Consider the following 12,818-nt stretch of genomic DNA (forward strand, 5'->3'; position numbering starts at 1 on the left):
AGAACAGTATTTGCAGCTTACCAGCAATATTGAAATTAAGCTACACCTTCAAAATGGCACTAGGTAAGAACTTTAGGCAGTATAGTCCAGTGCTCCAGGCACTACCCACCTAAAACTAAATTAACTCCAATTTTGTTTCACGGGTAAAAATTTGATTCTGAATTGATACCTTCTGATTTCAAGTAGAGACATTGTACTTACACGAGGTAGAACATACTTCAATTTTTCAGAATATGACAGAGAGGAAGTAAGTCCAAGGATAGTCCAAGACAAAATGAAGAGGATATTTAGCCCCAACATGATTGTGACTCCTCTCCTAGAAAGCCAAACAAATTGTGAGCTTACTGCTATATCCAGGAATGAGAGGTTTAATCATAAAGTGAAGCCAGCAAAAATATTCTCAGCAACAATTTGCATTCAAAATCCGCTGTCAATTGTTACAAAGCACTTTCCACGAGATGAGTCAGACACAAACTGATGTCAGTGCAATAATGGCATCAGCTAGAACAGTCTTAAAGGAAGAGGGGGAGGAGAAGTTTAAGGAATGAGCGCCAATGCTTATGGCCCATAGTTAAATGTATGAAGTATAAGACCTTCATTGGGTAAAGGAAGCAGTATTAGAAAAGAGACCAGAATGGGGAGAAAAACAGATATCTTGGAGATATTTTTAGGCTTGAAGAAGGTTAAAGACAGAGGACGGGGTTGACACCATGGAAAGGCTTCAAAATATGGGTGAGAATTCAAAACATTTGGGGATCAGCAGTCAATGTAAGTCATAGAGCACAGAGCTGAAAGACAAATGGAGTGTGGTATTCGTTAAATGGTAAACAGAAGAGCTTTTGAAAGAATGAAATATGGAGAACTATCCGGGAGAGTATTGGAATGGTTGAGTCTAGAGGTAACAAAAATGTTGATGGGAATTTCAGCAACAGATGGATTAAGATAAGGGCAGAATGGTACAAAGGTGGACATGAGATAATGGATGATATGTGGTTAGATTCTTAGCTCAGGGTCAAGTAAAATTGTCAAACTGATAGTCTTATACAAAGATCATAGAAAGGGATGGAATCAGTTGCAAGGCATTGGATTTTGTGGTGAAGGCTGAAGGCAACTGCTTCAATCGTCCAATATTTAATTGGAGGAAATTAACCTTACCTCCCAAAGCGTTTCCATTTAATTTGAATTAATTTCTGCACAACAGGATGCATGATGAGGTCCAGCTGTCGATATTCAGCAATCACTTCAAGCTGAATCATGTTTGTAGGCAAACAGAGAGAAGTAGTTCAGTGATCAAAGAACGTCATAATTTCAGACTTACTTAGTTTCTCATTGCTGACTGGAAACAATACTTTCAGAGATTTCAATTGTTAGTAGAAGTATTCACAACATATTTTTATGGCAATTTATATTTCAAGTCACTTAGTTCAACTTCTGATATACAAACACAAGAAAGACAATGGTCCGAATTTTGCTAAAAATCTAAAGTGTCAATTTCGAGGAGCTCCATGGAGGGCTCTCTCCATGAGCACTAGTGAGTTTTCTCACACAATTTTATGCTGCTCACCTCATTATGACTATTTCATGCCTCAATGGCACCCCCTTGTTCAAGCCAGTGGCGGAAGAAGTCACCACCGCCAGGATCTTGAGGGATTTCTGCTGTTGGTACCAGATTTATACCTCAACTGTGCACGAGGTTAATTGCTAAAAGCCATGAACTTCCCTTCACATTTGCAGTGTGGAAAAAAATGGCCTAGAGATGGCCAATAGGCATATGCCGGAAACATCAACTCTCCTGCTTCTCAGATGCTGCCTGACCTGCTGTGCTTTTCCAGTGTCACACTTTTTGACTATGATCTTCAGCATTTGCAGTCCTCACTTTCTCCGTGCCTGAGAAATTGACTTGCAGGTTGGAGAGGTCCACCAACAACATCTGCACCTTACATCTTGAACATTTTGAAATTGAGATGGGGGGACCTGTATCTAGGTAGTATCTAGAGGCATATCTGGGCCCTCTAGCCACAATAATGCCTGAGGTCAACCATACAAAGCTCCAAGGCCAACAGGCTGCACTACGGGGGAAGGCTCACTTCACCCCAACTGCTCCTAAACACAGTTAAAATAAACACAACGCTGGGTTACAGTCCAACAGGTTTATTTGGAAGCATTAGCTTTCATTGCGCTGCTCCTTCATCAGGTGAAGGAGCAATGCTCCAAAAATCTAGTTCTTTCAAATAACCCTGTTGGACTATAACCTGGTGATGTGTGATTTTTAACTTTGTCCATCCCAGTCCAACACTGGCAATTCCATACCTAAACACAGTGAAACAGAAAGCTAAAAGAAAATCCTCTAAGGGCACACAGTTGGCTCAGGAAAATATAATATCACATTTTTCAATGTACATTTGTTTTTTATTATTAACTATGTGAATGAATATCCTTTTAGCTGCAGCTACAAGAATGAATATAGAGATGGATTCCAGACCCAAACCACTCGTTGTGTGGACACACTTTTTTCATTCTTTATTTGCCACATTTGCAATCAATTCAAATTCTGCATCCTCCTGTTCTTTCTTGTTTTATGAGCATGACGTTGCTCCCTCATAACTCTGTCCAGCCCCTCATAAGTTTGAAAATGTCTATCTTATGTCCTGTTAGCCTTCTTCTCTCCAAGGAGTACAGTCCCAATCCTTTCAAACTATTTCCAGTTTCTCATACCTGGAACTATTCTTCTAAAGCTCCTCTGTACTCTCTCCAATGCATTCACATCCTTCCTATAATCTGATACCCAGAACAGAACATAATACTCTAGCTGAAGGCTAATTATCTTGCACAGGTTCAGCAGCACTTCCTTGCTCTTGTATCCTATACTTTGGTTCATGAAGCCCATGGTTTATTAATGGCTCTCTCCTCCTCTCCTGCCAGGTTCCCTGATCTGTGCCCATATACTGTGCACCCACCTCTGCTCCTGCAGCCCTTTATAATTGTACCCCTGAAGTTGTATTGTCTGTCTATTTTCCTTCTTCCAAAATGCCTCACCTCACACTTTTCTGCATTGAACATCATCTGCCACCTATCCTCCTATTCCATTACTTGTCAGTGTTTTATGAGGTTCTACACTGTCCTCCTTACAGTTTATAATGTTTCAAAGTTTTGAATCAACCAGAAGAGACTCTACAAATATTCCCATCCAGAATGATGAGGAAGCTATCTGTGCAAAAGACAAGTGTGAAGGATTTACATATATCTTTAGCCAGGAATGCAGAATGGATGATGCATCTCCAAATCCTTTGAGGTCCCCGGTGCCAGTCTTCAGACAATTCGATTGCTGAAGGCACTGAGTACAGCAAAGGTCAGAAGTTCTGACAACATCCCAGCAATAATACTGCAAACCTCTGCTTCAGAACTAGCAGTGCCTCCTAGTCAACTTTAGGATTCAAAGCAATCTGAAAGGACAGATCTGCCTTGTAGAGCAGAAAGTTGGATTTGACAGTGGGGGTTATTTCTGATAGCAGACAGAAGGAAGATTCGGGTCAAGCGTAATCAGAAGCATCACCACCACAATCTCCATTGCTTCTGGTAGGATTCTGCGAATACTTCACAAGCCTGATCAGTTGATTGTGAACTGATATTAGGTCTGAGCAAACTTTTAAAGGTGGCCTTTTGGTTGAACCAAGTTCAGTGCTATTGCTGCGTAGGCTGCTGGTACTGCTGGTATGTGTGACATTGATGTAGCGCAACATGTTCAGCAACATGAAGAGCTGCTGAGTAATCACAAGCTGTCTGAATGTATATGGGCACTGAAACACAAAGCAAGCCAAAAGAATTGAAAGGCTTTAAACGTTGCAGAAATGGCAAATGGAAAAAGACAAGGCAAGGCATAGCTGAGATGCTGTGAGCATATCAGTAGGTATATCTCAAGTGAGCACTAGGAGACCAAGCGAGAAGCTCTGAGGTGCACATTGCTCCAATCCATGAGATGGATGCTTTTTCCTGTGCAAAAAGTGGCATATCAGCAGCATTATATTATCAGTGCACTCCAAAGCGCAATATCAAAGTGGTATTCTAAGTTAGTCAGAAATGTGTCATGATGATGTGGTGAAGCTGGTACATTTCAATGCCAAACTCTGCGGGCAAAGAATACAGGCAGTCATGGGTGGAGCAAAACCTGAGATGTTGGTGAATGCTGACCAAGATGAAGGCTCAAAGGGGCATGCTTGATCTGGAGTCACTAGGTAACTGCTCAGAAGTTCATATGAGGAATTGTTGTCATCATATGGAGAATAGCATACTGCAGATAAATTAGATGAATTTAAGTGTTAACAAGACGTAAATTTGTGCAAATAAACGTCTTGTTGCTCACTAGCAAGATTCTCATCTTGCTGTTCATACCTTGGGTGGAAAACCAGATTTGTTTTCTGTACATCGCAAATCTTATTTTTGCGATCTTGCTGTATTTTCCAACTGACAGTCTATTGCCCACAGTGTTCAGGTGTTGGGAGAGTTCTGCCCAAAGACCTGAAATTACCTTGCAACAAAGAGCCACTACATCATGGTGAAGTCAACAGAAATCCCCAAAAACCTAAATCCTGTCCCCAAATGGATCACTTATGATCATCAAGGAGGCAAATTCGGCAAAAGGCATTCATACATCCGTGGTTGATGGACATGGGCTGGTCATTTACATAGTCAGCTGTCTCTACTTAAATTCCATGCGAGCATCCCCACAGTCTAGAATCCAGAATGTGCAGTAGAGACTAGAGCAGAGCAGGTCTGTTTCAATTAATTCATTTCAGAGAGTCCGGTATCCAGAATACTGTATGCAGTTCTCATTGTCTCTTTTAAAAAAAAGTAAGAGGCACAAGGAGAAATTCCTGAGACTGCTCCTCATCTGAGAGGATTGGAACTGCTCCTAGGAACATGTTGAGACTTCTGTCCTGCAAACCAAATATGTCTCATTTCACTCCACTGCAAACCTTGCATGAACCCCGCTGTCAGTGTAATTCATTGCATTCCACTTCTGACCATTGGCCATCTCTCCCTTGTATTTTGTAGATACCATTGGGATGTCCACAGCCCCTGTGAAGAAATGGGCTGCTCTGCCAGAAGTATATGATTAGGGTTAGTACCTCCAACTTAGAGTCATAGAGATGTACAACCCTTTGATCCAACTTGTCCATGCTGACCAGATATCCCAACCCAATTTAGTCCCACCTGCCAACACCCAGCCCATATCTCTCCAAACCTTCCTATTCATATACCCATCCAGATGCATTTTAAATGTTGCAATTGTACTAGCCTCCACCACTTCCTCTGGCAGCTCATTCCATACATGTACCACCCTCTGCATGGAAAAGTTGCTCCTTAGATCTTTTTTAGACCTTGACGGACGCCTTACTGAAGTCCATGTAGATCACGTCCACCATTCTGCCCTCATCATAACTTCTGGGGAAGACAGTTCAGTGTCATCAAAGGAAACATTACCAAGGCTGTCTCCTTACGCTTGCCAGACCAGATGAGAATATCTTGCAGGAATATCACCTTTACAGAGTTTGGGAGCTCAAGCTGATGGGCTCCTCACTGCCGCAATGCTGCAGCTGGTCAAAAAAGGAAATACCCAGACCATTGAAGGGCTGCTGAAGTCCAAGTTCCTGCTCAGCCCCAACACCCCTGTGGTGTTGGCAATCAGGGATTTTGTCCACACAGAATCATAGAGTCATACAGCATGCAAACAGACCCTTTGGTTAAACTAGTCCATGCTAACCATGTTCCCAAACCAAACAAGACCTACTTGCCTGTATTCGGCCCATGACTCTCCAAACCTTTCCTATTTATGTCCTTATCCAAATGTCTTTTAACATTGTTACAGTACCACATTCATCATTTCCTCTGGCAGTTCATTCCATACATGAATCTCTGTCAAAAAGTTGCCCCTCATGTCCTTTTTTAAAACTTCCTCCTGTCACCTTAAAAACGTCACCATCTGCTATTAAGGCATTTAAACACATGAGCCTGAAGTTCTGGATTACTAGTGAGCACGGCACCACTGCTTTTAAAAATATGTGAGAATGGTATTACTTTTTTACAATAAAGAAATATCCAAAGAGAAATGTATTACCTGAAAGCTGGGACATGAAAAGTGTAAAGTCTTAATTCAATGCAGAACTATGCCTATGTTTGAACACAAGCAATGTACAGAGAGAAATAAACATTTTACCAACATTAATAAAAACCCCACATGGTTGTGACTACACTTCTCAGCATGGAGGAAGTAATCATACAACAACATGACCACCTGAAAGATAACATCTCAGCTTCCTTCACTTGATTTCTAAAACACCTGTTTCAAAGTAGATCATAATCCACTTGAAGCATAGAGTTCCTATTCAGAAAATGATTATGGAACACATCGATTAAAAACAGTGTTCAGCTAATAAACATCTAGCACATGCACAATGAGGAACAAAAGTGACAGACAGTTATCTAGGAGGCAATGGATCATTGCCTTGAGGCACAGGAATGCAGCTACACTCTGGGGTCTCAATCATATGGCTGTCTGGCTCTCTCCATTGACAAGTTGGCAGAGGCAGCACAGTGGCTCAGTGGTTAGCATTGCTGCCCCACAGCGCCAGGGACCCAGGTTCAATTCCCAACTTGGGCAACTGTCTGTGTGGAGTTTGCACGTTCTCGGGCAACTGTCTGTGTGGGTTTCCTCTGGGTGCTCCAGTTTCCTCCCACAATCCAAAGATGTGCAGTTTAGGCAAATTGGCCATGCTAAATTGCCCATAGTGCTCAGGGATGTGTAGTTTAAGTGTATTAGTCATGATGAATATAGGGTAGGGGAATGGGTTTGGGTGGGTTACTGTTCAGAGGATCAGTGTGGACTTGTTGAGCTGAAGGGCCTGTTTCCACACTGTCGGGAATTCTATGATTCCATGGACAGCTATGTCCAGCAAATTTGTTTCCTGATGGATACCTGCACTCCATCGCCCCAGTTGTGATCGAAGGCATAGCAACATGGAGAACCTGGCACTCACTCCAGTGCCCTTTCCTCTCAAAGAAATAGGCCGCTGCCGGGAAGCAATCAGCCGGAGGTGGAAGCACACACACAGACACCTCAGACATATCCTAACAGGACACTCCAGAGGTGTCAAGGCCCTCCACCTCCACTGTGCCTGCTTCCTCAGAACTTGAAAGTTCAGGCTGAGGAATGTCCACGAGTCTTTGGTATATCTGGGCCCACGACAAACAAGCATCCCTTGGGAGCACCCAACAGAAGTTTCAATGCTGAACAGGCTCCCTCAGTCCTATCTGCAGAAAGTAGGACAACACAAATATGTAACAGCAATGATGGTGGGGGTGGGGGGAGTAATGTTAGAAAAATACTTTTGAGGACACTTTGGTGCCATGGGTGACAACACACTGTATTGTAAAGGTTTGTAATAGTGATCTACCCCACCCCTCCAGAGTAAGTACTCGGACAAGTACTTTTCCTGGTGTATATTAATGTCCTAGAGCTTGGTGTACAGGGCACAATTTCAAAACTTGTAGATGATACAAAACTTGGAAGAGTTAAAATTGTGCGGAGGACAAGGTATAACTCCACACGAACATTGACAAGTTAGTGGAGTGGGTGTATAAATGGCACATTAATTTCAATGCAGAGAAAGGTGAGGTGATGCGTTTTTGTTGGAAGGACGTTGAAATGTAATCTAAATGTAATCTAAATAAAATAATCTAAATAATTTTAAGGCGGTTGCAGGAGCAAAGAAACCTGGCTGTATACATGCACAGATTATTGAAGGGAATTAAGTAAAATATACAGTACCCTTGGCTTTATTAACAGGGAGATAGAGTACAAGAGTAAGGAGGTGATATTGAACTTATATAAGACACATTTCAGATCTCAGCTGAAGTATTGTGTACATTTATTGGTGCCACATTATAGGAAAGATGTGAACTCATTGGAGAGAGTGCAAAAGAAGTTTACAAGAATGATTCCAGGGAAGAGAAACTTCCGTTATGAGGATTGATTGAAGAAGTTGTGACTGTTTTTGTTGGAGAGAAGAAGGCTTGGAGGAGTTCTGGCAGAGGTTTTCAAAGTCATGAGTGGGCTGGATGTAGTAGTAGATAAGAAGAAACTGTTCCTATTTGAGAAGGGAACAGGAATGAGACAGCATTGGTTTAAAGTGATTTGCAAAAGTAAACAAATGATGTGATAAAAACATTTTATCTCAGTTAGGATCTTGAATACTTGACCTGGAAGTGTGGTGGAGACATTCAAAAGGGCATTGGTTACTTAGATTTTTAAAAATATGTACAAGTGTATAAGGATAAAACAGGAAATTAGCACAAAGTATTGATGTTTATTTGAAGAGTTAGTGCCGGAATGAGTGGTCAAATGGCTTTCTTCTACACCATAAAACTTCTGTGACTCTGTGAAACTTGATAAAGGAGAGCCAACGTATGTAGTATACTTACATTTTCAGAACGTTTTTGATAAAGCCCCCACAGGAGGCTGGTTAGGAAAGTTAAAGCACATGGGATCAGAAATAACATATTGTCATGAATTAATGATTGACTAACAAACAGAAAATAGCGAGTAGGAAAATATGGGTAATTCTTGAATTGTCAGGCTGTGACAAGTGGGGTACTATAAGGATCAGTACCTGAGCCCTGCTGTTCACAATACATATCAATGATTCAATGATTTGGAAGTGGGGACCAAATATATTATTTCCAAATTTGTGGATGATGCACAGTTAAACAAGAATATGTTTTGTGAGGAAAGTGCAAAGTGGTTTCAGGAGGATTTGGAGAGGCTTGGTGAATGAGCAAGAGGATAGCAGAAGGAATATGATGAGGAAGAATGTGAGTTTACCCACTTTGTTCGGATAAACAGATGTGCAGGGTATTTCATAAATTGGAAGAGGTTGGAAGGCTAAAATGCAGGTGCAGCAGGTTATTAGGAAGGCTAATGGAAAGTTAGCCTTTATTGCAAGAGTTGTGACATCTGGATTCAATTCTATAGGAACTTGGTTGTACCACACCTGGAGGACTGTGTGAAGTTTTAGTCTCCTTATCTCAGGAAATACATGATTGCAATTGAATGAGTGCAACAAAGACTTGTTGGCAGGCGATGGATTGCCAGGAATGTTTCATGAGGAGAGATTGGGCAGATTGGGCCTGTATATGCTAAAGTGTTGAATAATGAGAAGTCATTTTATTAAAACTTAGAAAATATTTAAAAGGATATACAGAGTAAATGAAGGTAAGATGTTTCTCCTGTCTGGACAGTTTAGAATTGTGGTCACTATTTTAAAATAATGGGATGTCACATCGATCCAAGATGAGGAAAATTTATTTTTATTCAAAAGTTGGTGAACCTTTTGAATTCTTTACCACAGAGGACTGTGGAAGCTGAGTCTTTGAGTATGTTTAAGGTAGAGAGCAATAGATTTTTGATTATCTATGGCATTCAGGATTATGGGATGGGTGTATAAGATGGTGCTTGATCAGAAATGATCATATTGAATGGCAGGGCAGGCTCAATGGACTAAAGGGCCTACTTCTGTTCCAATGAAATGATACATTATTCCTGACATTGTGATAGCCTTCACCAGTATTATTCTGTCATATTTCTTGCCATAGCCCATGCTGTTCAGGACCTTATCTGATTCCACAGCAGTTTTCTTTTGAAATAATTTCGGCTACCTGCCTCAAAAACCTGTGGTAGTGAGTACCATAACACATTAACACATTTGAAAAGTCAGTTCCAATCTTGAATGCTGAAAGGGTATTTGTTGTAGGCAGAAAATTATTTTTCAGACACAGGGAATGCTGGAGAAACTCAGCAGGTCTGGCAGTATCTGTGGAGAGAAAACCAGAATTAATGATTTGAGTTCAGTATGCCTCTCCTTCAGAACTTCTTTTGCGGAAAAGTCATACCAGACTTGAAATATTGGCTCTGTTTCTCTCTCCACAGATGCTGCCAGACCTGCTGAGTTTCTCCAGCATTTTCTGTGGGGTTTTTTCAGATTTCATTTTGCTTTCATAGGAAATGCCTTTTATTGCAGTTCCAAAAATTTCATTGAACAGTTTGTTTACACAAATTAGTCAATTCGTTGAGAAAACCCTCAATAATATTTTCTAACCATAACTTGTCTCAAGTAGGATGGCCTAAAGGTAAGATGTCATCAGCTTGGTGTAATTTGTACTTCAAGAGTTTGATAAAACAAGTCTCTTAAGATAACTTAATTCCATTAGGTAATTAAATTATAAAATTGAAAATGAAGTCAGATCTTCGATAACGCAGTGGTTGCGTTCTTGTGCAACCCCACGTTATAGAAAAATCGTGATTTAGAAACAGTGCTTAAAGTGTTCGCTCTGGAATCACGTTACAACCAACATACATTTTAAAAGTTTGTACATTAGAAACAATATCCCCAATTGATCAACCGCATTATAGCAAATTCACGTTAATGAAACATGTGTTATTGCAGAATGACCTGTAGTTAATATGGTAAAACTGAAATTTGATGGTTGCATTAATTCATAGCAGCATTATTGAGCACATTCTTCTGTTTACCATCCATTGACCACTTTACATTTTAATGATCCAGATTATACTTAACCTCTGAATCCTACTCAATAGAGACACTTCCATTTAAACATAGTGTTTGCCAATAATCCCAGCTCAAGGCCAGTTAGGGTTGGGCAACTATTGTTGGATTAAAAAGAACGTAGGAATACATCCAGTTAAAATCCTGGCTATCTTTAGTTCCTGGTTACAACTGGTGATTATCATTGGACTTGAGAAGCCTCATGTAATAATTGATCTCTATTCAAATCATTTCAGTGAAACAGAGACTTTTCCTGGAGCCTTAACAGAACATTCTATTTATCAAAACGGAAGTAGTACTTACCAATGACTTGGCACGACTATTAGCTGTTTCTGTTTCAAAGCAGATTTTGGAAAAATCAGAGCTTTAATAAATATCAAATGTAATTTTCTTGATCTGTACAAGTTACTGTAATATAGGTCCATCATTCTTCATCTCTATTATTTACAGCCTTGCTAAACAAGCGTTTCAGGTAACTTAAAACAAATGTGAATTCCAATATTGTCACTTTGTTATATTCCCCAACTCTGGTGTTTCCCTGCCAGGACATTGTAAATGACTTCAAAGATAATCCAGGCTCAACACTGCGAGGTTTTAATTGATTGTAGACATACAGGAGACTTGAAGAACACAGCAAGCCAGGCAGCATCAGGAGGTGGAGAATTCGATGTTTCAGATGTAACCCTTCTTCAGTCTTATGTTCTTCCAGTCTCCTGCCTGTCTACTTTGGATTCCAGCATTGGCAGTTTTTTTTTAATTTCATGCCATTACAAAGTTAGTTTAGCTGGACAGTGACATATTGAAATTCTAATAAGAATCTGCTGGAATAGTTGAATTTCAGAGCTAATATAATTTGTGTTGCTGATTCATATTAAGTTGTAATATAAACATTACCAACATCATCTTCATTATGGCCACAGCCAATAACAATGTCAGTTATGTTATCATTTATGTATCGCACATTTCTGTTTCCTGCTAGCTCGAATTATTTTTGCTGCCAAAGCTCCAGAATCATTTCCAGTATTGTAATGTGAAGTGAATTAGAAGTGACATAGAGGCATCTGTTTTCTGAAGCATAAGAGAAGGTTGTACACCTCACCTCATAGACGAGGAATTGTGGGTAGGTGCACAGAAAGAAAGGGAAATGAACAGGTCCTCTTCAGATAAACCAATAGGACCATGAATTTGGAAAATGTTTCACATAAATGAGTGCATAAAGCATCCCCTTTTAATTGGCAAGCCCAACAAAATTGATGATTTTTCACAAACAATACAGCTATTTTCACAAAAAGCCTCAAATAACTAAATTAAAAGATATGAAAACACCAATGCAAACATTGTGTTGGCTGATCACAGAAGGCAAACAATATTGCCTTAATTGGTAGCTGGGGTTCTGAAAAACAGGGATCTTTCTAGGATAGACGCAATGGAACACAATCAAATGTATCCCCCTACATTTTGTGAGTTGGGTAGGCCCACAAATATTGATACTTAAATAAAAATGTGATAAAATAAATAAAAACTTTAAGATCTGGTGAATTAAAATAAACATTCTATGCAAGACCCACTAGCCTTGGAAGGGAACACAATTGAAAGATCCCACTTTGAAGTAAGTTGGTCAAGTATAGAGTCAGACAAGCCTCATTTGACTAGGTTGCATTTACAGACCACTTATTAAAGCAGCAGCACAACAATAATATGTGCCGTATCCAAACTGATTTTGAAGCAAATCAAACCATGAAACAACAAACCATGTCATCATTGGTGAAGAGAGTGTAGATCAAAAAGGAAATACACACGTCATAAGTAGCAGCACAAAGGATCATTAGTAAAATTAGAGAGAAAATTAGAGCAATTGAATGTTTCATTGGAAGTCACCTTGTTTGTAGCTCAAGCAAACATTGACTGATGTATCAATCACAGTTAGCACAAGTTTTTCAAAACTATACAATCTCTACTGAAGTCACTCTGGAGATTCAAGTGCAATAACATGTATATTTTCTTAGAAAAAGTTATTGATCATTAATGAGGATTTAAAGGAAAGCAATAAAGATGCTTCTGAGCAGGAGAATAGGACATAGACTGTGCCATTCACTCTAGCAAATCATGAATGATCTTCTCCTTGTGTGTTTTAACTAAGTAGTTTAATCAGTCTACATTGGTATCACTCACTTCAAAAAGAATTTATGAGATAAGTAC

General features: G+C 39.9%; 1 protein-coding gene across 1 annotated transcript in view; it reads right to left on the reverse strand.

Moving 5' to 3' along the window:
- The window catches only part of LOC122549582 (uncharacterized), a 104,996-nt gene that overhangs the window by 43,662 nt on the left and 48,516 nt on the right, over positions 1 to 12,818 (reverse strand). Inside the window, exons 9-11 of the mRNA XM_043689416.2 lie at positions 10,923 to 10,951; positions 1,156 to 1,247; positions 202 to 316 (exon numbers count right to left, since the gene is read on the reverse strand). Coding sequence (XP_043545351.2) covers positions 202 to 316; positions 1,156 to 1,247; positions 10,923 to 10,951 — 236 coding nt within the window. The remainder of the gene's footprint in view (positions 1 to 201; positions 317 to 1,155; positions 1,248 to 10,922; positions 10,952 to 12,818) is intronic.

The sequence above is a fragment of the Chiloscyllium plagiosum genome, unplaced genomic scaffold (assembly GCF_037043375.1).
Source record: "Chiloscyllium plagiosum isolate Xiang-an unplaced genomic scaffold, Cpla_swu_hap1 HiC_scaffold_4, whole genome shotgun sequence".
NCBI lineage: Eukaryota > Metazoa > Chordata > Chondrichthyes > Orectolobiformes > Hemiscylliidae > Chiloscyllium > Chiloscyllium plagiosum.